Raw genomic sequence first — 26,166 nt, forward strand, 5'->3', positions numbered from 1 at the left:
GGCGGGCCGGCAGGGGTATATATCACCCGCCATGGCGGCGCCACTCTAGGGGGCGACCTGCCGGCCCGCTGGAGTTGCTAGGGTAAAAGTTTTCCGACAAACGTGCACGCGCGGCGCGTACACCTACTGGAATGGATATGAGCAACACATCTCGAAGAACAACAGTTACAAAGGTGAGTAACCGTGTTTTTTGTTGTTCAGGTTCCAGTGTAGACAAAGCCTTTCTCAGTAGAGCTTAAAGGACTCTGCAGAGGAGAATAAGTATCATTATCCTCATTTTACACACTGGAAAACTGGAGCACAGGTCCTCTGTAGCTAGCATGCCATAACACTCAGGGTGAAAGGATGCAAGATCTTACCACTTCTGAAAGGAAAATCTCATTTCTTATCTTTAGAAGAGAGGTATATGAACTGGGTGTATGGAAAATCTCTACATTTTAAGGTCATTTGTTACTATTATTTCGCTGAACTGTACAGGCTGGCCTTTTCCTGATTTTTTTTTTTTTATTTTTATTTTCTCTTCTATCTTCCTGCTTTGTGGCAGGGAAAGGATTTATACATTTGTCTGACTGGTGTAGGAAAGTTGGGAAAATCTCAATTATCTGATAAGAAATTATTTTTCAGAATTGTAAGAGTAGAGAGAAATTATGTATCGTTTGACATGCAAAAAATACTACAGCATAAGAAAAATATAAATCTATTGCTGGGATTACTTTCTATAGCAAACTGTTATCAAATAGGAAACTATTTAAATTCACTTCAATTTTGCAGAAAGCATTACAAAAACATGGAGTCAATTTATTTTGTTCAGACGTTTAAAGCTTTTTTCTTTCCATTCTGTACTCCTTGTAAGTTTCAGGTAAGTTTTGAGTATACTGTAGCTTAAGATAGTTCACAATTATTTCCCACAAATTAAACATGCAAAATTACATTAGCATGCCAATAATATAGTGTAAATGAAATATTATCTTATCGCTAATGTCTGAATGTATCCAAATGTCATATGTGCGGGTGACATCAAGTGATTCTTCAGGACAGTAAGACTTTTTGTCACAAGTTGAGGCTGTTTGGGAAAGAACAATTTCCTTAATAGGTTGTTTAAAACTGTTTTTCTTTATGTATTGCAGCCAAAAAGCAAAACTATTAATCGCAGAGACACAATTTATGATCTTGCACCAGAGACTACTTACTGTCTGAAGGTTCAAGCACGCATAACTTCTGAAAGAAAAGTAGGTTCCTTCAGTCCAGTCCACTGCATTAAAACTACAGATAAAGGTAAGGAAAAAAATCCTTTAAACTCTCTAGTAATCAAATCCTACAACTAGCCTGATAGGTTGCAAAATCCATTGCTCCAAAGTAGTAGAACTGTGCAAAATTACCAACATTTCTACTGATTTCCATGTAACCTTGATAATTTGAACATCAGTTATCCAAACTCCCTGTTATAGGCAGCTTAATGTCTTCCAGCATCTGCTGAGGCTTTTGATAGGGAAAGGAATTTTCAGTTACCCAAATATATTCAGTGTCCACCATTACATTTAGATTATCGTGGTTCTATTGTGCTCCTAGATGCAGAAACAAATATTCCTGTATTTGTGAATTTTGGTTTAGGATAAAACTTTGTTCAGTTCCTGTAAGATATTGTTGTGCATACGTGGAAAAACTGAATTCGTTTAGTTGAAAGGTATGGTTTTGCCAAGTTGACATGCCATTTTTGTGCAAACCCTTTTTTGTTCTGAAGCCTCAAAAAGTGATTTAGAATGTATTTGCTTGCAGCTCATGAATTGTCTTGCAAAGTGCATTTATCATCTGTCCAAGTGACTTATTTTTTTAAAATAGACATTGGAAGGATTTTACACTCTTCATATTGTGTATGTAGGAATATAGGACTTTTAGTACTGAATGAGACAGGTGGCCCACCTGGTGCGGAATCCAGTCAGAGTGTGATCGGTCCCAGATGATTCAGGAGAGGTAGAAGAAATCCTTTTGGAGACAGTTTTGGGATAAATTTTCCCAGGGAAGGTTTCCTCCTTTTTTTCCAGAAGCTGGAGCTGGTTTATCCTTGAAACACTTATTTTAAAAGTTTCAAGTAACTGATGAAACACAAATAAATGATTTTTTTTTCATGCATTACAAAAATAAACAGTTAAAGCAGTAGAAGAACAGTAACTAAATCTGCTACCTCAAAGCAGAAACAAGTATGAGTTTAAAAAAAGAGTTATCTTCTTAGTGCCAATGCCCTAGTTCAGTGGAACTTGCAGGAAACGTGGTAGATCTGAGTTAGGGCTTACTGAACAAATAAAACTAACATATATTGATAAATGCTGCTTTCATTCTGGTAAGAGAGAAAAGACTAGGAAATAATGTTTATTTAGTTAGCTGTTGTCACAAGAAGAATTTCTAATGCAGTTATCTAATTTGGAATTTTAATAGGGTTAACATCCCTCTTCTTGCAGAAAGTGTCATGGTAATGTTCAACTGTGTAAGGCTTATGTTTTTCAGCTTGTAAACTGTGGTTAAATTATCAGCATTACTGTGTTGTACATACAGTAGACTTCTTTAAAACCAGTAAATAGCATCATTCAAAAAAGTGACATGAGACCTTTAATGACCACAAAGGTCTGGACATGGTTTTATGTACCTCCACTAGAGTGCCCTGCCTCATAATACCACTGTTAAATATTTGGTTCAATACTATCTCTCAAGGGGTGGGGGAGGGGCAGGCAGGCGTGTTCATCACCAACACACTTTCATGTAGCACCATGATTTTCCTTGCTGGTATCCTATCCAAGTGCAGACCAAGTTCTATCTTGCTTAATTTGTGACATCTTTAGAAAAAGTCCACTAGCTGTGCTGTCTTTTATTGGTTTGCTATGGAGTTTCTTACTCTGGTCCATTAACTGACAATGGAATTCATGATTTTATGTTTAAAGTATGCTATTGCTATGGTTTGTCACAGACGGCAACCAAGGAATTGGAATCCGAAATTACTTTTTATATGGTAATATAGAATATATTTATTGCTAACATGAATTAGTGAATTGTTTATTGTTCCATTCCTTACTTTTATATAGCTAAATTTTGCACTGTGTAAAATCCCCCAGATCTGAAATAATGCTATGACGAGAACATCATCATTGCATCATAGTGGTGTTTATTTGCAGATCTTCCAGAATATGTAATTTGTAAATTTGTATTTATGTACATTATTCCAGCCAGATTCGGACTGACACTGACTTCTCATCATATTTCCATATTCTAACATCTTTGTGCTGTCTAATATTCTCTGTTGATTTAAAAACTGATGCTTTCCTATAGAACCCTTTGAGAGCTACATACCACTATGGCTTAATCAGCTGTGTGCGCCCACTGCTATGATCGCAAATCATCAAATATTTTAAAGTTCTATTCACACAGTTATTTAAAATATACTGTACAGATTTTCTTACTGTGGGGAAAAATAAGTGTACATAACTGAAGACTTCTTGACGATGGTGAGTTTTGTTTTCTTTGCATTTTAGCATGGAATGTACTACCTTATCCAATGAATGTAGAAGTTCATGCTTTGAACATGAAGTTTCTTCTGTCCTGGGATAATCAATATGATCAAAATGTGAGCTTTACTGTACAATATCTCAGGTAAGTTAAATAGTTTTTAAAGCTTTGCTGCTTAAGTAGACTTTAAACTTGACCATTCTAAATTGCCCTCGATAAGGCCTATGAAGCTAAGTGTTCCTAGAAATTCAAGTATGATATTCAGAACAGTATCCTAACGTACTCATTGAAGTAAGAGATACTTCATCCAGTCACCCATGTGATGTGCTTACAAGAATAATACCAATGTTTGATCATTGAAGTTCACAGCACTCGGATTCTCTCTGAAGTTTTGAACACCTGCAGGCTAGGCTTCTAAATGTGTACCAGATACTATTTCGATAAGATGAACACTTTCCTAATCTGTCTTAACACCAAGGAAATCGGTGAGTTGAAGTTGAGAACTTAAACATGTGAAAGTCAGAAAATGCAAATGTTAAAGTCCTCAAAGAAATTTTAACATACCCCATTACATATACTCTGGGATTTTCAAATACTATTAATGGTTAGGCTGCAAATGTGTAACTTTATATTTGGGGTATGTGCAGTGGGTGTACAAATGTTGCTGTCCTCATCTAAATTTAAATGTCCTGATTGATTCAGTTTTTCACTGAAATGTTGCATTTAATATATTTTTCCCACTCTTCATTATAATTAAGAATGAACATTCCATAGAAAAGATTGAGTTCTGATGGAATGCTTTGAACATGTCGGCGAAATAGTTGACAGAGAACTGCATGATACAGCTTTGGACTTCGAAAAAGTCTTTGACATAAATTTACACAGTCATTGCATGTGTTTGTCTAGAAACAGTGAACAGAAATGGACGTATTCATTCAACTGTAAATTAAATGAAAAATATTGTTATTTTGATTAGACTAGGGAGTTCATATTGACCACAAAATGTCATTTATTCTAGTGGATATTTAAAGAGTCTTTCTGAAGACTATTCAGATAAATGGATCACTATTTCTGGATGTGAAAACATCACTACTACACAGTGTGACTTCTCATCTGACATAGCCATTAGTGGAATTTACTTTCTCCGTGTACAAGCTATGAACGGATATAATAAATCACGTTGGTCTAATGAAATAAAAGTGGATCCTTGTGTAGTAAGTAAGTGGATATATTTTCTTTTCACAGTTGATTTGTACATCATTAGTATCTGCATTCAGTCTACTCATTTTCATCTTTAATAGCTTTCTTATTTTTATAGTTCCTCTGTAGAAACACTGGGTGAAAAACTGGCACCACTGAAGCCAGTAGGAACTTTTTCCATTGATTCCAGTGGAGCTGGGATTTCACTCCTGGCTTGAAAATAGCAAATTACTTACTAAAATAGAGATGCACAGCATCTTCTGCACTTTTTGCATACTTCAACTTTCCTCATTCATTAACTATATTACATTAATCATTTTGTTATGTAAATCTTAGCATACCAGATCATAGCAGGAGTCCCTCTAATCTGGCATTTGCTTTGGATGAGTTCCTGATGTCAGAGAAGGGGGAAACTAGAAAACCAATTAATTGTGGTGTGCTGTAAATGTGGGAGGAGGGATTTCTTACAGATCTGGTCCTTATATGTATTCTAGTTTACGCTCTAAAGTAGGCACAGTTGGGAAAGTAACTCTCATACTTTCCTGGTGGACTCTGTTTTTCTCTAAATGGACAACCTATCCTAAATTCTCAGTGATATATTTTACTTTTCACCACCAACTCTCTGTATAATGTTCTTCATGAGTAATGTACCTGAATGCATGGATGCTAAATATCTAAACTGTATTCTTAAATTCATTCACCAAAATTTGGGTTATTGCTGATTATGCACTATATGTATCTCATGACTACCCACAAATACAAGGTTTGTTTTTAAAATCTAAGCACTATACCCAGATATACAGACACTCTCTTTTCTCAAACTAAGGTATTATATAATTTTTTTTAACATTAGCTTTAATAAAAAAATTATTTCTAACTAGTGGTTTGCAACTCCCAGGGAAGTTATAAAAATGACAACTGGAGAGAAGGTTGCAAGGCAGTGAAAACTTTACTACAATCTAAAACGGGTTCTCAAACTTCATTGCACCACAACCCCCTTCTGACAACAAAAATTAGTACATGACTCCAGGAGGGAGGACTGAAGCCTGAGTCTGCCCAAACCCCACTGCCCTGGGTGTGGAAGCCCAAAATCCCAGGGCTTCAGCCCCAGGTGGTTGGGCTCAGGCTTTAGCTCTGGCAACCCCATTAAAATTGGGTCGCAATCCACTTTGGGGTCCCGAACCCACAGTTTGAAAACTTCTGATCTAAACTAAAGAAGATCTTACTCTGGCACTCCTTGCACATCTTACTTTTCAGTGTCCTCTATTTTGTCAACCTTTCAATGCGCAAACAAATTATATAGGCTTATCAGTTTTATCATTTGTTAATTTTTTTCAGCACCTTTACATTTACTATAAAAGTGTTTTATACTTCGAATTAAGGAGTTTCAGCCTGAAAAGGCTGAGAAAACATTACCTAATAACAGTGATTACCAATCGGTTGGCCATGATCACTGGCAGTGCAGTGTGGTTGCTGCTAAGGAACTCCCTCTGCCTACTCTGGCCCCAGCCTGCTCCCAGAAGTGGCCAGTGCAGACCTGCTGACCCAGGGGTGGGGAGGTAGAGGTTTCCTTCTGCGTGCTGCTCCTGCCTGCAAGCACCTCCCCTGCAGCTCCCATTGGCTGGAAAAGCTATGGGGGTGCTTACAGAGAGGGGCAGCACGCAGAGCCACCTCCTGCACAGGGGCCACAGGGGTGCATTGGCCCCTTCCAGAGTGGTGTGAGACTGGGGTAGGCAGCTGTCACCAACTGGGAGCTACCAGAGGTAAGTGCTGCCTGGCAGGAGGCCACACTCCAACCCCCAGCCTTGAGCCCCCTCCTGGAGCCAGCACCCCATGCCCCTTCGTGCACCCTGAACCCCCAGCTGTGAGCCCTCTCCTGCACCCCAGCCCACTGAAAGTGAGGGTAGGGGAGAGTGAGCAATGGAGAGGGGAATGGAGCGAGCAGGGCAGGGTTTTGGGGAAGGAGTGAGGTAGATCCTGGGTTGCCCTTAGGTTCAAAAAGTGATCTTGGACATAAAAAGGTTAGAGATCACTACCTTGTAAGATTTGGCTTTTCTTACCCTTTTACTGAAGGCTGAAAATCCATAATGCTTCTCGCCTGGCTTATACCTCTGGGGGTAAAAGAGGAACTGCTTCCTAATCCAGTTGATCAGTTTAAGAAGCACAAAGACTGTCATAGGTTTTGGCTACACTTGCAGGTGTGCAGCGCTGGGAGTTAAAGCTGTCTTCGTACAGCTGTGTAGGGAAAGCGCTGCAGTGTGGCCACATTTGCAGCAGTGTTGGGAGTGGTGCATTATGGGCAGCTATCCCAGCATTCAAGTGGCAGCAACGTGCTTTTCAAAAGAGGGGAGTGGGGTAGAGTGTGACTGGGAGTGTAGGGGAAACAGAGAGTGGATTTTTGGAGCTGACACTGTGTCAGCTCCCTGCCTTGCGAGTTCTAAGGACTTGAAGATACACAGCACCAACCTTCAATCATTTTAAAAGTTTCAACCCCATCCCCCACCCCTCTCTCATTCACTAAATGCAAATAGCCTTCAGACCAGATAAGCAGCTGCTCCAAAACGGACCCCCCTCTTCCCCCTCCGGGCTGCTTCTCTCCTTAAGCAAACACTAGCTGTGAACATTCATCCACCTCTGCTCGAGCAAACAGTAGCTGTGTTTATTTTTTAGATAAGCAGCTCCGGGATCCCCAAGTTCACAACAAAAGAAAGAGTGTTATCTTTACTTAAAAAGCATTATGGGAAGGTTCCGGAGGTCAGTTACAGCGTAGTAAGATTAATCACTGTTTACACTGGCACCCTCGTCGAGGTGGAGTACATGCAGCGCTGTAGCCAGGGAGATACAGTGCTATATGTGCCTTGCCAGTGTGGACGGGGAGTAAGTTACAGTGCTGTAAAGCCACCACTAGTGCTGTAACTCTCAAGTGTAGTCAAGCCCATAGTCCTTGTAATTATTGCTGGGTGGTAGATTTGAGGGCCTTGCATGCTGGCTTCCCATTGGAGAAGAAATTGGTGGTATGGAGTCTGGGTATATTAGTTCAACTTGTTTGTTTTTTGCTATATACACCAATCTTTTGAACACAATTGATCACAAATAGCATGCATGTAATCCCCTTTCAGAAATTGCAGTCTATAGATCAGTGTCTGGTTCTCAGGAAGAAGTTCTACCCCAAGAATTGACTTTAGACAGAGGAAATAAGACAGAGCTCAAACTCTCCTGCTGTTTGCAACAGCTCCCCCAACAGAATACATTCTTTACCTCAAAAATTAACAATAATACAACAATTCTTCAAAGAATGGATAGTGTTTGCACATTAAGGAAAAAATAACAAGTCTAACAGTGCCATCCGGTGACTCGTACTTGTTTTTATCCTGCTAGTATAAATAAAAATATTCATGTTTTCATTAGCTCTCCCTATTAAATTAAACTATCAAGTAGATATTGCAATGCATGTTTTAAAATTTCAGTAGCTCTATTTTGACTGATATATATCACAACTTCAAAATATCATTCACAGTGTGACTGAAAGCTCAACAACAACAAATACAATATTAATGCTGAAACATTAGGGTTAAACATTTATGTCATTGTGCCTGCTTTCCCATCTCCCCCTATTTGTTTTTGTAAAGGTATTAGTAAAAGCCAGATTTCTAGCCATAAATCTGAAAACCTTTGCTGTTATGGGTTTAATCACAGCCGTAACATTTTTACTTACTTGTTTTAGCTAACAGATTTTTAACTTGTTGTGTGTGTATGTGAAATCTTTTAAGATGAAATTGGCCCTCCAAGTGTAACAGTAAGCTCCAGTAAGGATTCACTTCGTATCCAACTCACTCCTCCAGGAGAGTCTGAAAATAAGTCCATGAGTGAATTTTATGACTTATCTTACCGGGTTCTGTACTGGAAAAATTCTTCAGATACTAAGGTGAAAAAACTTTTTCAAACGTCTTTAATTAAAATGGTGTAATAATAAGTAGCATGATTTTAATGTTACACTAAGACCTTCCCCTTTAAAAAGTTTAATTTAAAAAAGAGCCTTGTATATGATTTTCTTGTTGCAGAGCTTACATAAAATGTAAAATCTTGCTGGGATGTATACATCATAAAGTAGGCAAAGAGATGGTAATATTGGTTGGTTGATGATAGTTATCCTTCATGATCCTACATTGTGTCTGTACAGTCATTTTAGGAATCTTGCACGAATGGCTGCTGATGGATCATTTTTGAGTAGTTGACTGCATGGCTCTCTGGAAGCAGTTTATTTAGGATCTGACCCTGTGCACATTGAAGTAATTGATAACACTCCCATTGACTTCACTGGTGCAGGATCGGGCTTTTAGAGAAAAAAATTGCTTCAGTAAGTAACTTCTTTCTGAAGTTCTGTATTAGTAGTTTTAGGGCCACTCAGTTCAAAAAACAGTAATTCTTATATCAGTTAGTCCAAGACAGAACAAAAAAGCTGGCATAATACTAGTTGAACTATTTCCCTATTGATCTAAAAATATTCTCTTTTTTTAAATTCTCAGCATTGAAGTTTGTATAGCATTTCTAGTTAATTCAGAGCTAAAGTTAGACTGAATTTCTCTGCATTTATAAATTTACACATTTTTAGTTGACATTTTGATGTGATTTTTCCATTTTTAAACTTGTATAATAAACTCCTTAACTTTGTTTTACAAGACTACAATAAGAATGCACATGTGAAGAGAGAGCAGAACACTTTAAATATACCAGAAAGTTTGATGTCTATACAGCACAAACTTTGAAGTGTACTTTTGCAAGTACCTTTGCAAAATAGTGAAAATGGTTAGTTTGTGGATTAATACTTAATGTGGTTTTGAAATTCAAACTTTTGATTTGAGAGTGAAATATAATTAAAATTATACAAAAATTATTTTTCAGTATTGCATTGCTTACAATTGTTAATACAGTTGAATCAATCTTGTACTGTTTTTTACTTGCATTTCTTATTTTTCTTTCAGGAGAAAATCCAAGAAGAACAACAGTTATTATTCACAATCTCTGACTTGACACCCTTGGTTTTGTACTGTTTGAAAGTGCAAGCATTTTCACCAGCATATAAAAAAGATGGTCATTTTAGTGATGTGGAATGTATTAAAACGCTTAATGGTATGAAAGTTTAAATGTATGTTTGGGATATATTGAATTTCAGTTCAGAAATTTTTATATAGAATGAGTGAAACACTTTAGTAAATCCCAAGTTCCTCAAAAGAAAGCTTATTCTCTGATGCTTACAATTCTTTGGAATTAAGAGCTGGATTCTGCCACCCTTACTTATGTTAAAACACTTAGTATCTTACTCCACAAATCTACTTGATGCCAGTGGAAAATCCACTTGATCCTGCAAGGTGCTGAGAATTCTGGCCCTGATTATTTCAATGGCCTACATACCTGCTTAAAGTTAAGCACACACTGCAGTGTTTTGCTGATTGAGGCACCTGATGAGATGAAGCCTTAAATAGAGAAAACAATATCCTGATTAAAGGCAGCAGAATATGGTCCTGTGACAAGCTGCTGGGGATACCTAGAGCTGTGAGACACTGTGCTACCCCTTTCCATCTGAGCTTAAACTTAATTTTTTTTTAAGCGTTTGTATTTCTTCAGTAGGTGAATTTCTTAAAATATGTTTGTCCCATTAATGCTTAAACTAAATTATTGTGGAATTTGTTGCCACAGGAAGTCACTGAAGCCAAGAATTTTAACAAGTTTCCAAAAGGGATTTGATATCAAGAATATCCAGAATTGTTGTTGATGACAAATTTTAGAAGGAGTATTAAACTTCATGCTTCAAAGTTTAGGGCAATCTCAACTATTAATCAGGAAGATATCTATGTGAGCGGCAGATTGTCCCACATCTGCCTACTGTGTGGTTCTTATATTTTGCTCTGGAGCATCTGTACTGGCCACTGTCAGACAGAGAACTAGACTAGATGGACCTTGGCTTTGATTCAAAATGGCAGTTTCTATGTATCTATATTTGGTGCTGAAAACCTTTTGCTTTGTTTCAGTAGACTGCTCTAAGCTATTGGGATGGTGTGAAGATTTATTCATGTTCATATAATACTTTCAAGAAATAAAACACTGTGTAAATGTGAAGTTTTATGGTGTAGCCTTTACATTGTATATGATCTTTAAATGTAAAGATCTTGGTGATAGGGCACTTCATGAATATCTAAGTAGATTAATGATTATTTCCTTATTTTTTAGATAAAACTTCACCTTTGACTATTTTGAAAACCTTTGCAATGGCCATGGTTGCCTTCTTCTTTTTTGCATCATTTTTGATTTTTGGTGTATATTATATATCTAGACGGATCAGATATGCATTCTTTCCATCATGCAAACCTCCTTCAAACATAGAGGTAAGGTTTTGACTATCTTTCCAAGAATGTAACTTTTCAAGGATCAAAGAACACTAGAATGTCATCACATAATATATCTGATTCATTATTCGAAAGAATAGTGTCAGGGAGACTTGCCAGATTAGATACCGAAAGTTTAATGATAAAGTATGTGAATTAGTCTGATATCTTGTGATTATTACTGATTGCTTGAAACCTGTGATAAGCAGATATTTCAATTTGTATGGAAAAAAGGGGAAAAGCTATTGAAAGCCGTTACAAAATAACATTTTAGGATTTCTACCTTGTCAAGCTGACCCAAAGAAGGGGAAAAGCCTGTATCATATTTTAGTTTTAAATAAAGGAATACCTTTGTGCAAATGTTTTTCTTCCAAGCTTCAGGTTTTGCTTTAAAAAACCTACTTTTTATAGGACATTACATCCTCTGTTAGCTGATGGATAAAGAAAAAGTGGAGTAGATGAGAATGAAGAAAGTTCATGAGGAGTGCTCCTTTCCCATGAGTTCCTCTGAGTCTCCAACTCATGTTCCATTCTCCTCTGCCCCCAAACACTCCTAATTGCACTGTGGTTGATGGATGAGGAGCTTAATTTCTGTAGCTGTTGTAGACAGCTCCGTTTTCAGTCTTTAGCTCCTTTATTCATCTTAGTTCCATTTTTACCTGTTTACTCAGATGAGGGATTGGTTTAATGTTAACTTTTTCACTACCTTCAGCATTAGCAGGAAGGGAGAAAAAGTATGCAAGACGTGGCCAAAATGATACCAGTCGCTCTAGTGTGGACAAGACAGCAATAGTACATGAACCTCCTACTCCTGCAGAGGGAAATACAAACATGTACCAGTAATGATGGGCTTGCTGTCCCAGTAGAGGGAGGGTCTTTCATCCAGATCCAAAATCACTATATCTAGTGTCATGGATGATAGGACTTAAAACAGATTTTAAGAAACCTTGTTCTATAGGTGTGCAACATATATTAATCAATTCTAGAAAAGTAGACTAGAAAAATGTTATGACTTTAAATGGAGAAAAAATTTTATGGCTGACTGACTAGGATATTGATCCTGTATCCATTCCTATTCAATATATTTTAGAATATTTATTACACTTAAAATCTGTGGGTTAATCTGTTTCCTCACTTAATCCACTTGGCAGCAGTAGCAATTTTTCATTTACCTATTAATAATAAATACTTTTTTCATATTACTGTTAAAAGGTTTTGGAGGGTTTATTGAACTTGTAGCTGCCAGTAGGAAATCCAGTTCCTCCATGGGATCTAAACTTTGTATTAACACAATTATCTCCACCCTTCAAACCTCTCTCCATAAAAATAACTTTATAATAGGAATTGCAGTTCCATAATTCTTCTAGATAGACTGTATGTTTTGATGGTAGAGTCTTTCTACCGTTTTTCATAAGGACAAGGTTGTACCTAGACCTCACCCCAAGTTTATCCCAAAGTAATTTCAGATTTTCATGTTTAATCAATATACTGGTTATCTTTCCTGGATCTCATGCTCATAAGGGTGAGTGCAGATTAGCATTCAGACATAGTTTTATTGTTATCTGGCTAGAACTAGGGGGTTTAGGCCTTTCCCAAATTGTTCATTTCCTGTGCTGGAAACTTTAGAGGCTGAGCTGTTTCTGCACAGCCCTTGTCTAGATGGTATAGACAGCATATAGAGTAGAGTTAAGATCTCTTCTCTCTCCTACTGCTGGTCTCAGAACTCTCTCAACTAAAGTGGTTGGTACCTCTGTGGCATGTTAGGCATATTGCTCTTTTTGAAATATGTAAGCTGCCATTTGGGGTTCATGTCTCACTTTCATTAAACATTGTAGTTTTAAATTTGGTATCTAGAGCTGATGCTCAGTTTGATAGAGCAGTGTTGCAATCTTTATTTAATTAGGACACTAGTTTGGCAAGCAGTATTTAACAATCTCATGAGAGGGAATGTTCAGTGGAAAATCAAAAAAAAAAAAGTTGGTTACTTGTAACCAAAGTTCTTTTGATATGGATTCTGTAACTCACACTCCCTGCCTGCCTTCCCCCGTCTGTAGAGTCCGAATTAATTCCATGCTCTATGGGGGACAGGTGGGACTCTGTCCCTTTTTATAGCCTCACTCTCAGAACATGCTCAGATGCTGATGGGAGGCTTAGGAATGGCGCACAAGCACTCTGGCACTGCCACGAGAAGGTCCACTTCCAAGTTGCACCAGTCAGTGCATCCCAAGAGTGTGAATATGCAGAATCCATCTCGAACTCCAGTTACAATTACTTAATTTTCATTTTCCCCTTCAGGATTGATGAGATGGAGTTCTTTGACTTCACCCATCTGTCCAGTTCTGGAACAGTATGATGAAAGGAATGTGGTTACATCCCCTCACTATCCTCTAGTAACATCAGAAATGATGGAGCACAAATATCTTGTAAGGGTGGATTGCCACTGGCACTTTCTCCCACCCAAACCATAACCCTGTGGTCATTTAAGCTGCAGTGACTGAAACCAGGAGTAGGTCAGGCTCAGGGGTAACTACGTTGAGAACTGTATGCTAGTAAACATGCAACAAAAGGAAGCCTTTTTCTTCCTTCCAAATCATAAGCTCCACTTTTACCTCAAAATAGTTCCCACCGTCATGGGGTACTTCCTGTAAACTGTCTTCAGTCTGTACATATTCAAGTACTGTTTGTATGGAAAAATACTTTTTGAAGTTGTATTGTTGTTCACTTAAAACTTGGGTTTGCTTGAGAGCGCCCTTTTCCTCCACATGCATCTTCACAAGATGCACATGTTATGGCTCACAGCATTCAAATGCTGAAGTGTTGCAAGAATCAGCTTTCACAGTACTTTCCTAGTTGCCTCTGAGAATGTTATGCTGTTGACAAGGCGGCATGTCACTTGAACAGTGAACCTTGTTCCCAGCGCACTTCTGCCTCAATGAAGCCCTTAGCACATACAATACATAATGCCTTACAAACATTAGTATCAGTCAAGTTGTGAATTAAACAATATATCTACTATCAAATTATCAGTAAATTGTAAAATTTCAGCTGTTTGTGTCAATTGTAGACTGGCAACACAGTTCACGTAATGCTTTTTTATTTATAAGTGTCCCTTCATAGGAAGCGATTTTAAATATTTTAGTCTAGGGTTGAGTTAACAGTTCACTATTTGTAAAATACTGAGGGGCATAAGACTAGATGGAACTTCTCCCCTTATCTAAGTGCCCCAGCACCCACTGTCTATTTCAAATTTTTCCTCAGAACCTTTTATCCCCTTGCAAAGCATGCAAATGTTAATCCACATCAGTTTAAAACAAAAAACGTACCTACTTATTACCACCACTTCCCTGTCCCCAAATGCACTAAGTTCTTTCTCTGAGTCTCAAAGTGTGTACTTGTGTTGGTGTAGTAGCTCCCTGCTCCAAAGGGCTAGAGTCTGTATAGTCTTTTGTATTTTGCTGAGCACACTGTTAATACTTATTAGCAAAGTAAAAAAAAATGAGAAAAATTAATTATGGCCATATAGATTGATAGACTGTAAGGCCAGAAGGAACCACCATGATCATCTAGTCTGACCTGCACATTGCAGGCCACAGAACCTCACCCACCTACTCCTGTAATAGACCCATAACCTCTGGCTGAGTTACTGAAGTTCTCAAATCATGAGTTAAAGACCTCAAATTACCAAGAAACCACCATTTACATTAGTTTAGAAACATATCTGAAGACATTTTGTAATACTTGTCTGTATTTACATACCAAAGCAACCTTTATAGCTAAGTTACTAACTCCTAAAAAAAATAAAATAAAATAAAAGGTGCCATACTATCACTATAAGTAGAGACATCATTGTACTACAGAATCTAATGGGAACAAGACTGCAAAGCAGCTGCATTAACCAACGCCATATTTAAGCTTATAACTAATAATTTTGTTTTTCCTCTCTCCTTCCATTCTCCCCATCTGCAGTGTCTTGGTGGACAACCTTTCAGCAGTCCATATCTGTCAACTTCAGAGGAGCCAACAGAAAATTGTTGTATAATTGAGAGTATTGTTATAGAGGAAACAGATCAAACTGATTTTAAAGACTACAAACACTCAAAACAGAGCACTCGAGATTCAGGAAATTATTCTAATGATGATGATACTTCTGGAACTAAAGTGTTAGAAGAAACACTAGAACAGGAAACAACATAACTAAAAATAACCTCAAACTTGAGACTGGCAGCCTAACTAGCATTTTGCTGGTCCCGTTACATATGAAAGAGTCATTGTCTGACCAAGACAGGCTGACGTCAGACTGTTGGTCCTAAAGTTTCCAATTTTGCTTTTCAGTAGTGCAAAATGACTGAAATGTGAGGAACAAATATTACTACTGCTCCTCCAGGAAAAGGATATTCTTCTGGTATACCATTTTTGTTGGTATTTGCTACTAGTCTTTCTGTTTACCATGTGGATCCTGTAACATCAGCAAAAATCCTGTGATGTCTCCACGGAAAAGACAATCTTTGCCCATCTATGTTGCTGGTAGTAGATGCCAACATATGTAGACTTCCTTAAGCCTGCTCTTGGAAATCCTGGTGCCAGTAGTGCATTGTATGTGCTGGTGTCAATTCTGTTAACTTTAAACTTATTACTATCAATATGCCCTCTTCCCAGACAATTCAGCTACCTTAGCTAACATGCAGAGGTAGAGGCAGAAAAGGGATTTTTCTCAGGTAAATATTAGCTGAAGGAGTTAGAGGAAAATAGTGAATGCTTGTTGTAAGAATAGTTTTGGGCAGCTTTGTCTTGATCATTCTAGCCTAACAAGCACTACATCCAAAATAAAACAGTGATCTTCCAAATCAGATGTGCATAAAAGCAAATTCTCAGCCTTGTAAGAATAGAACAAATTCTATTATGCACTTTAATGCCAAAGCAAGTTAGGGAGCTTATCCTTTTGTCTATTTAGAAACCAGATACCCATAAGCTGTAACATTTTTACCCACAATTGAGATGTACTTAAATGTGAAATTCTTTCCTACATTTTGAAAATAACAAACGGGTTTTTTTCAACTTGTTCTTGAATTCTTGCTGATCATAAATGAAGGGCAAACACACAACCATCAAATGGAAATAGCTTTGGAGAATTGGATCCTTTAAATCCCCCACCATAAAGCCAAATGATCACTAAAGTTTATAAACCTGAATCCAAGTGATTTTAATGTTGTGGTGCCATGTATACATCTCTAGATACTGGTGTGGTTGAATCATCTTTGCTTTAAATAATTCTTCCGTGTGTATGCTTCAATGATTTTTGTATGTTGCTGGCGTAAATTAGTTTTCTCATTATGATTGTGCTGCAATTACTAGTTTGATTTATAATTCCTCTTGACTGACAGAATGGCAAGAATAGTCACCATTTACAAACTTTTCCAGCTCAGATCTTACTTTATCAGTGGGCTCTTTTTTATACAAAACATGATACATGCTGCACTGACACTTGAAGAAAATTTACTCCAGTCTTGTGGATAATTTTTCAACTCTTATTCTTGTCATGTGGGATTTTAAAAATAGTTTCCTGTTTTATGGGGAAAGTTGACTTGGAGTAAGAACCAGGACACACACTTCCAGCTTTCATGTAAATTTATAACTTGCTATAGGTAATTGTTGGTTTCTTTCATAATTTGAATATTTTTAATCTCTAAGATGTGTGTGTTCCCAGATCAGTCCTCAGTACTTACTGGACAGGATAGTGTGTTTCATAGGAAAGTATCAGAGGGGTAGCTGTGTTAATCTGGATCTGTAAAAGCAGCAGAGAGTCCTGTGGCACCTTATAGACTAACAGACGTTTTGGAGCATGGGCTTTCATGGATGAATACCCACTTCGTCGGATGCATGCATGCATGTATTCACCCACGAAAGCTCATGCTCCAAAATGCCTGTTAGTCTATAAGGTGCCACAGGACTCCTTGCTGCTTTTATAGGATAGTTTCTTTTTTCCCCAGCATAATTCTGCTTAGTCCTGTGAAAGTGTGGCTGGAATTGCTTAGGATAATAACCTGTAGTTAGAAAGGAAAATACAGTATTTGGACATGACATGAATTTTCCTCTAACTAGTTCTAGAATTGGGGAATGTTCATTGTTTTACCTTTTGGCACTTTGAGCAGAGTAGAAATGTTTTTTCTTGTCTCCCTCTCCTCTACCATTCCCTCCTTCCCCTCCCCCCCCCCGCCAAAAAATATCAGTTGTCTTTTTTAATGCCCTTGTGAAAGTTTGGCAAATTTGTTTCCTAACGTAGGTAAATTGAAAATAACCAGATATCTCTTGAGCTTTGAATTGTTTGGTTTTTCACTATAGTATTCTAGGAGGATACATGTGTAAGCCATGCCCACCTCATGTGGCACTGTCACTGGTGGTGGCTAGGTCACAGAAATTAGTTTGTAGCTTCCAAGAGATGCATTGGAATAGCCCAGTTTTAGCCCCATTCATTGGCCCGGCCTCAAGTGTCTGGTGGTGGTCAGTGCCAGATGTTTAGAAGTAGACATAAAACGTCCCTAATTCACCTAATTGTGGTAATAGAGCCAAACTCTTCGGCTTTAGATCAAAAAAAATTTGGGGGGCGGAGGAGGAACACCTTTAACTTTTGCAGATAACTGTGACCTTGGAGAAGGCAGAGTTGTCTCCTTTTTGGAACAGGGAACTTGAACTTGGAGTCAGAATTGCCTGGGTTCAGCATACAGTTTCATCAATTAGTGTGGCCTTGGGCATATCACTTAATAGCTGTACCTCCAGTTTGTGACGGTGCTGGGCGATCCTTAATTAAAGGAGCTATAAAACTGTATCGTACATACAAATTGTAATTGGATATAGTTTTGCATCTGTTCTTCTTGTTTATGCAGCCATTAGTGCTTTGTGCTGCAGATGTACCTCCTGGGACTACTTTTCCCCAAAAAAGTTATTTTGAAAATCGCATTTCTTAATCATAGCCTGTTTCTTCAGCAGTATTTAAGTTTGGAACACATTCTTCCATTTTTTTTTGTAGATAGTCTTCCTTTGTTTTGTTTTTCTCTTCTAAGGAGAACACTTCAGTTGATATTTAAGTGGTTAATGGTGAAGTATTACTTTTGGAAATGATCAGTTACTAGTGACATAGATTTGGTTGGCTCCATGTGTTTATGGCTGTTTTCCAAAGATTATTATGTTTAATATGAGGGATTTCACTGTAAATAGTCAAACTGTTGATGGCTGAAAAATCTCTGAAAATTACAGGTGTAAGGCTAGCTTAGGCAACTTCCTCTGACTTCAGTGGGAGTTGCACCTGTGTACATCAAACTTGTACTGTAGTGTCATCTTACTGGATATTTGGTAGTACATTCATTGTATTGCTGACCTGTTCATCATTTTAAATATCACAGAGGCAGATGCTCTATAGCACGCCCTTGTGGTTGGCTTCAATTTCTCCCTTCTCAAATCTCAGCAGGAGCTTCACAAGTCTCTTGCTGTTATTACATCGTTGCTGGGCTTGTTTATTGGCACAAGTGTAAATTTCCAGTTCCCCAACAGATTCCCTAATCCCCAACTGCCCAGCCAGAATAATTTGGCGCTTGGGACTTTTGTCCTCTGCAGCGTCCCCTTTCTAAGAAGAGTCCCAGGCCAAACCAATAATCCACAGATCCTCTTTAAATCTGCTCTTCCTGGGCTCTATTTCCTCAGACAGTATTAAGTACAGTCCCCAGCAAAATTAATAAATGGCAGATCCAGCCATCTCTTCCAAAGTGGTGCCTCCCCAGGCTGTCCCCAGAGGTAGACTTTTTTCCTGATCCCAAGATTAATTATTTTCCCCACCATGCTGGCAGTGTCTGTTTCCTCTTCTAAATAACTATCTGATTTTTTTATGATGCATGCCCCTGCATTAGGAGGCACTTAACTGATCACAGATGGGTGGGCCAGTTCCCTTTTAAGGGACCAATCGCAGCTGTAACAATCAGTTTTTGATTTCTATGCAGACTTTCTGGAAGTGTATTGCCTCCACTTTTTCCACAGGAAGTCCCACTACTCCAAGACTGGTTCCCTGACTTCAGCACCTCTTTCTTACCTGACCTTCAAGTCCGAAGGCATTTGGACACTGGTTAGAGACTTAGCCATTTGGGAGCTATGCAAACAGCAGATGTTTGCATTGACACAGGACAGCCTTTTCAAAACAGGAGATTTATTAGACAACAGGAATACAGTCTTTAGGTACATTGAGTTAAAATGGTAAAGCAAAATCTCAGCATATAACTGTCCTTGCTTAGTTAGGCAGCTGTCTCTTTGCTCTGGCCTAGAAGGCAAATTGCACATTTGCAGCAAACCTCTCTCACTCTGTGGGCATGTTACATAGCAAAAGCAAAAAACCCACAACCCCCAATCTCAGAACCTGGGTCAACTGACTGTTGTTCCCAGGGCTCAGGCTATGAGTCTAAAGTTAGCCATGTAGATGTTTGGGATCGAGCTGGAGCCCGGGCTCTGAGACCTTCTCCTCCCCCGCCCTCACTGGATCTCAGAACATGGACTCTAGCCCAAGCCCAAATGTCTGTTTCTAGCCCCACAGCATGAGCCCAGCAAGGCTGAGTCAGTTGACCTGGGCTCTGAGACTTGCTGCTTCGGGGTTTGTTTTGCTGTGTAGCTGTACCTTGTGTGTCTCAGTCAGTTGTCTGTCCTCTTTTCACTGAGCCCCACCTCCTGACAATGTCCCCCAGCTAATACAACCCCCTCCCTTTTCTAGGATCTTTGAAGCTTTCTAATATTTTAGTGTTCCTTTTGGTCCTGCTCGTCTCAGCTTTGGCCAAACAGTTATGTCACCAGGGCTGGATCCAAGAAGTTGCCTTTTCCCTGATATCCTGGCTTTTGTTTGATGTGTGGGATGTTCCTTTTCTTGGCTATTGTTTTACCTTTTCTACTTGGTTCCTCTAACACACCTTTTTAAAGTAGCATAGCAAGTAATCCATCATGAACAAACACTCATAGCCATACTCCTTATTCATAAATGACATCTTCTAGTTTGTCACAACCTGCAAAACTTTGTTGCAGTCTGGTGCATTAATGCTTTGTCATCTTCCAGCTGAAATTGGATAGTTAGCATGCAGTTCTAAACTATGCATTGGAGAGGGAGAGAAGAATGCAACTTCAGAGAACTGGAAGATCTCCTTTGAATGCCAGGGACTTCATACAGAGTGGCACATTAGATTTGAACGGTGAAGAAATTTCATGCTGTCTCAAAGGTTTGCCAACATTTTTCTCAGGTCATCATCTTCTCTAGCTGAGGTGTAGCAAGGTGTGTTGTTGCCTTAGCCTGACTTAGAACTTTCTTAAATGGATGGCCCAATACAAGCCCCTTGATGCCTGTGCTGGTTTCATTGCTTTTCTTAACATGCTGGTGTGTGCAGATGTTCTGATGCCTTCTCAGCGCAGTAAATATCAGAATGTCTAAACGCAGTTCAGTGCATTTTTCTTGCAGTAGCACTGACACCACTTTACTGTTCCTGCTTTCTATGCTCAGGGTACACTTATGGGTTTTGGAACCAAAAGGCTGACACTTCCTGGTACACTGTGAACTACCTGTGCTTTCCATGGCTTGTGTGGTGCAGTAAAATAGGTTGCAATAAGGCTTTTTTTTTTTTTTAACTTGGCTATTGTGATCACCTAGGGAGTTGTCACAACAAGTCTTCAATTTCTAGGAGCAGCATTTCCTTTGAAATAGTTATGTGCAATAGGCATATAACGGTATGTCCACACTATGAAATTAGGTTGAATTTATAGAAGTCATTTTTTTAGAAATCATTTTTATACAGTCGATAGTGTGTTTCCCCACACAAAATGCTCTAAGTGCATTAAGTCGGCGGACTGCATCCACAGTACCGAGGCTAGTGTCAACTTCCGGAGTATTGCACTGTGGGTAGCTATCCCACAGTTCCTGCAGTCTCCACCGCCCATTGGAATTCTAGGTTGAGATTTCAATGCTTGATGGGGCAAAAACTGTCGCAGGTGGTTCTGGGTACATGTCATCAGGCCTCCCTTCCCTCTATGAACGCAGTGTCAGACAATCATTTTGCACCTTTTTTCCTGGGTTACTTGTGCAGACACCATACCACGGCAAGCATGGAGTTCACTCAGCTCATCACCATACGTCTCCTGGATGCTGGCAGATGTGGGACTGCGTTGCTGCACAGCAGCAGCTCATTGCCTTTTGGCAGCAGAAGGTGCGTTACGACTGGTATCCGTCGTCATAATACTCCTGGGTGCTCTTTTAGCCAACCTCAGTGAGGTCGGTCGGAGCACCTGGACAGATGTGGGAGTGACTCAGCCAGGCCATTCCCATCTTCTGCTGAGCACCCAGGAGATGACAATGGCTAGCAGTCGTACTGCACCGTCTTCTGGCAAACAGCCAGGAGATGACAATGGCTATCAATCATAATACAGCATCTTCTGCCGAGCACCCAGGAGATGACGATGGCTAGCAGTCATACTGCACGGTCTGCTGCCAGCTTAAGATGTAAAAGATAGGTGGAGTGGATCAAAACAAGAAATGGACCCGATTTGTTTTGTATGCATTTGCTCTACCTGCCCTCCCTCCATGAAATCAACGGCCTGCTAAACCCAGGGTTTTGAGTTCAATCCTTGAGGGGGGCATTCTGTGTGACAGTTGTTTTGTGTTTCTCCTTGATGCAGAGCTACCCCTTTGTTGATTTTAATTCCCTGTAAGCCATGTCGTCAGTTGCCCCTCCCTCTTTCAGAGCAGCAGCAGCAGACAATCGTCTCGTGCCTTTTTTCAGCGTAGACATCATAGCACTGGGAACATGGAGCCCACTCAGATCACAGCAGTTAGGAGCACTATAAACACCACGCGCATTATCCTGTAAGATATGCAGAACCTGCCAAAGCAAAACCAGGTGAGGAGACAATGGCAGCATGGTGACAAGAGTGATGAGGACATAGACATGGACATAGACTTCTCACAAAGTACGGGCCCGGGAAACAAGTACAGACTGGTGGGACTGCATAGTGTTGCAGGTCTGGGACAATTCTCAGTGGCTGCAAAACTTTGTCATGCATAAGGGCACTTTCATGGAACTTTGTGTCTTGCTTTCTTCTGCCCGGAAGCACCAGAATACCAAGATGAGCGCAGCCCTTACAGTTGAAAAGCAAGTGATGATAGCCCTCTGGAAGCTTGCAACGCCAGACAGCTACCAGTCAATTGAGCATCAATTTGGAGTGGGCAAATCTACTGTGGGGGCTACTGTTATCCAAGTAGCCAACGCAATCAAAGAGCTGTTGATATTAAGGGTAGTGACTCTGGGAAATGTGCAGGCCATAATGGATGCTTTGCTGCAGTGGGATTTCCCTAACTCTGTGGGGCAATAGACGGAACCCATATCCCTATCTTGGCACTGGAGCACCAAGCCAGCGAGTACATAAATCGAAAGGGGTACTTTTCAATGGTGCTGCAAGCACTGGTGGATCACAAGGGATGTTTCACCAACATCAGTGTGGGATGGCCGGGAAAGGTACATGACGCTTGCATCTTCAGGAACTCTGGTCTGTTTCAAAAGCTGCAGGAAGGGACTTTCTTCCCAGACCAGAAAATAACTGTTGGGGATGTTGAAATACCTTTAGTTATCCTTGGGGACCCAGCCTACCCCTTAATGCCATGGCTCATGAAGCCATAAACAGGCAGCCTGGACAGTAATCAGGAGCTGTTCCACTATAGGCTGAGCAAGTGCAGAATGGTGGTAGAATGTGCATTTGGATGTTTAAAAGCTCGCTGGCGCAGTTTACTGACTCAGATAGACCTCAGCAAAACCAATATTCCCATTGTTATTACTGCTTGCTGTGTGCTCCACAATCTTTGTGAGACTAAGGGGGAGACATTTATGGCTGGGAGGGAGGCTGAGGCAAATTGCCTGGCCACTGATTACACCCAGCCAGACACCAGGGGTGGTTAGAAGAGTACACGAGGGTGCAGTGCACACCAGAGAAGCTTTGAAAACCAGTTTCATGACTGGCCAGGCTATGGTGTGAAAGTTCTGTTTTTCTCCTTGATGACTGCCCCTACCCCCGGCCTTGGTTCACTCTACTTCCTTGTAAGCTAACCACCCTTCCCTCCCACCTTCAGTCACCACTTGCAGAGGCAATAAAGTCATTGTTGCTTCACATTCATGCATTCTTTATTAATTCATCACACAAATAGAGGGATAACTGCCAAGGTAGCCCGGAAGGGGTGGGGGACGAGGGAAGGACAAGGCCACACTGCACTTTAAAACTTAAAAACTTATTTAATGCCAGCCATCTGTTCCTTGTGCAATCCTGGGGTGGAGTGGCTGGGTGGCCAGAGGCCCCCCCACCTCATTCTTGGGCGTCTGGGTGAGGAGCTATGGAACTTGGGGAAAGAGGGTGGTTGGTTACACAGGGGCTGTAGCAGAGATCTGTGCTCCTGCTGCCTTTCCTGCAGCTCAGCCATACACTGGAGCATATGAGTGTGATCCTCCAGCAGCCTGAGCATTGATTCCTGCCTTCTGTCAGCAAGCTAACACCACCTATCATCTTCAGCCCACCACCTCTCCTCGCATTCATATTGTGCTTTCCTGCACTCTTGACATTGTCTGCGTCCACGCATTCTGCTGTGCTCTGTCAGTATGGGATGGCAGCGTGACCTCAGAGAACATTTCATCCCCAGTGCATTTTTTTTTTTTTTTGCCTTCTAATCTTTCCTAGCTTCTGGGAAGGAGAAACATATGCAGTTGGAGTTTAAAGAAAAGAAAAAAGGGAGAGAGGTAGTTAAAAAGACATTTTATAGAACAGTGGGTACACTCTTTCATGGTAAACCTTGCTGTTAACATTACATAGCACATATGCTTTTGTTACAAGGTCGCATTTTGATGGCTTCACCCTTCCCCGCACTGCGTGGCTAACAGCAGGGAACATTTCTGTTCAGCCACAGGCAAACTGCCCAGCAGGAACGGGCACCTCTGAATGTCCACTAGTAATACCACCCTATTTCAACCAGGTGACCATGAATGATATCACTCTCCTGAGGATAACACAGAGAGATAAAGAACGGATGTTGTTTGAATGCCAGCAAACACCGGGACCATATGCTCCAATGCTTTGTTCTGCAATGATTCCTGACTACATGCTGCTGGCCTGGCGTAGTAAAATGGCCTACTACGGAATAAGGCTGCCCTCCCCAGAAACCTTTTGCAAAGGCTTTGGGAGTACATCCAGGAGAGCTTTATGGAGATATCCCTGGAGGATTTCCACTCCATCCCTAGACATGTTAACAGACTTTTCCAGTAGCTGTACTGGCCGCAAATGCCAGGGCAAATTAATCATTAAACACGCTTGCTTTTAAACCATGTCTAATATTTACAAAGGTACACTCACCAGAGGTCCCTTCTCCGCCTGGCAGGTCCAGGAGGCAGCCTTGGGTGGGTTTGGAGGGTTACTGGCTCCAGGTCCCGGGTGAGAAACAGATCCTGGCTGTTGGGGGAACCGGTTTCTCCGCTTCCTTGCTGTGAGTTATCTTCAGCCTCATCATCATCATCCTCGTCCTCAAAACCCGCTTCCGTGTTGCATCCTACTCCATTGATGGAGTCAAAGCACAGAGTTGGGGTACTGGTGGCTGCACCCCCTAGAATGGCATGCAGCTCATCATAGAAGTGGCATGTTTCGGGCTGTGACCCGGAGCAGCCATTTGCCTCTCTGTTTTTTTTGGTAGGCTTGCCTGAGCTCCTTAATTTTCATGCGGCACTGCCGCGAGTCCCTGTTATAGCCTCTGTCCTTCATGCCCTTGGAGACTTTTTCAAATGTTTTGGCATTTTGTTTACTGGAACGGAGTTCAGCTAGCATGATTCATCTCCCCATACAGCAATCAAATCCTGTACTTCTCATTCGGTCCATGCTGGAGCTCTTTTGCGATTCTGGGACTCCATGGTCACCTGTGCTGATCAGCTCGCCATGCTGGCCAAACAAGAAATGAAATTCATAAGTTTGTGAGCTTCTTCCTGTCTACCTGGCCAGTGCATCTGATTTGAGAGCACTGTCCAGAGCGGTCACAATGGAGCACTCTGGGATAGCTCCCGGAGGCCAATACTGTCAAATTGCGTCCACATTATCTCAAATTTGACCTGGCAAGACCAATTTCAGCGCTAATGCCCTCGTCGGAGGTGGAGTAAATAAATCGCTTTTAAAGAGCCCTATAAGTCGAAAAAAGGGCTTCATTGTATGGATGGGTCCAGGGTGAAATTGAGGTAATGCTGCTAAATTCGACCTAAAATCATAGTGTAGACCAGGCCTAATACTCATATGGACATACTGGCATAGCCAGATAAGAATGAGGCATATGCTAGTCACAGAAAACATCTTTTAATTTTGTGTGCCTATTTTGGACTCTGATCAGCACATAAGGCTTATGAAATGCCTTATGACCTGCTCAAAGACAATGGGAGTCTTACACTTTGAATTTTTGGATTGAACCAGGACGACTCTATTCTACAGTACAGGTGAAGGATGTCAATGGTCACAACCATCTCAGATGGTTTGCTTCCACGTGATAGAATTCCCAACAGAGGCGTGATTTGATGGGTTCAAGTAGATAATCTTAGTTGAGGCATATACTTTAATGTGCTGCCTGCCCAAATGAATATAAAGATGCATTCCATAAAGGTTGGAAAACCCATGTACGTGGATACTCTCTTTAGGAATTTAATATTACCAGATTCCATATTGCTATCTTGGAAATGAGGATGTGTGGGGATATTCCTGAGTTTTAGAAATCAGATGTCCAAAAGATTAGGAATTCAAACAGACTTCCAGACTCTGAATTTCATATCAATAGACTGGGAGCTACAGGGTTTTTATCTCTTGTGTTAAAAAGCCATAGAGATGTAGAGAAAAATGTCCCACAATTTATTCTCAAAATAATTTCTCAAGTTGCATCTCTGAAAACTAGTTTGCCATGTTACAAACACAATGTTCATGTATAGCATGGTGTATTTAGTGAACTTAATGCTTGTACAAGATGCTGTATCAGAAGCATTAGAGTCTGCTATCCACAAAACAGGAACACCGT

General features: G+C 40.2%; 1 protein-coding gene across 1 annotated transcript in view; it reads left to right on the plus strand.

The window, feature by feature from the left end:
• The window catches only part of IFNAR1 (interferon alpha and beta receptor subunit 1), a 57,478-nt gene extending 33,030 nt beyond the window's left edge, over positions 1-24,448 (plus strand). Inside the window, exons 5-11 of the mRNA XM_032789094.2 lie at positions 1,128-1,275; positions 3,522-3,639; positions 4,514-4,713; positions 8,466-8,620; positions 9,678-9,825; positions 10,924-11,078; positions 15,045-24,448. Of these exons, the coding sequence (XP_032644985.1) occupies positions 1,128-1,275; positions 3,522-3,639; positions 4,514-4,713; positions 8,466-8,620; positions 9,678-9,825; positions 10,924-11,078; positions 15,045-15,272 (1,152 nt within the window). The 3' untranslated portion in view covers positions 15,273-24,448. The remainder of the gene's footprint in view (positions 1-1,127; positions 1,276-3,521; positions 3,640-4,513; positions 4,714-8,465; positions 8,621-9,677; positions 9,826-10,923; positions 11,079-15,044) is intronic.
• Positions 24,449-26,166: the final 1,718 nt, after the last annotated feature.

Source organism: Chelonoidis abingdonii, chromosome 1 (assembly GCF_003597395.2).
Source record: "Chelonoidis abingdonii isolate Lonesome George chromosome 1, CheloAbing_2.0, whole genome shotgun sequence".
NCBI classification, from domain to species: domain Eukaryota; kingdom Metazoa; phylum Chordata; order Testudines; family Testudinidae; genus Chelonoidis; species Chelonoidis abingdonii.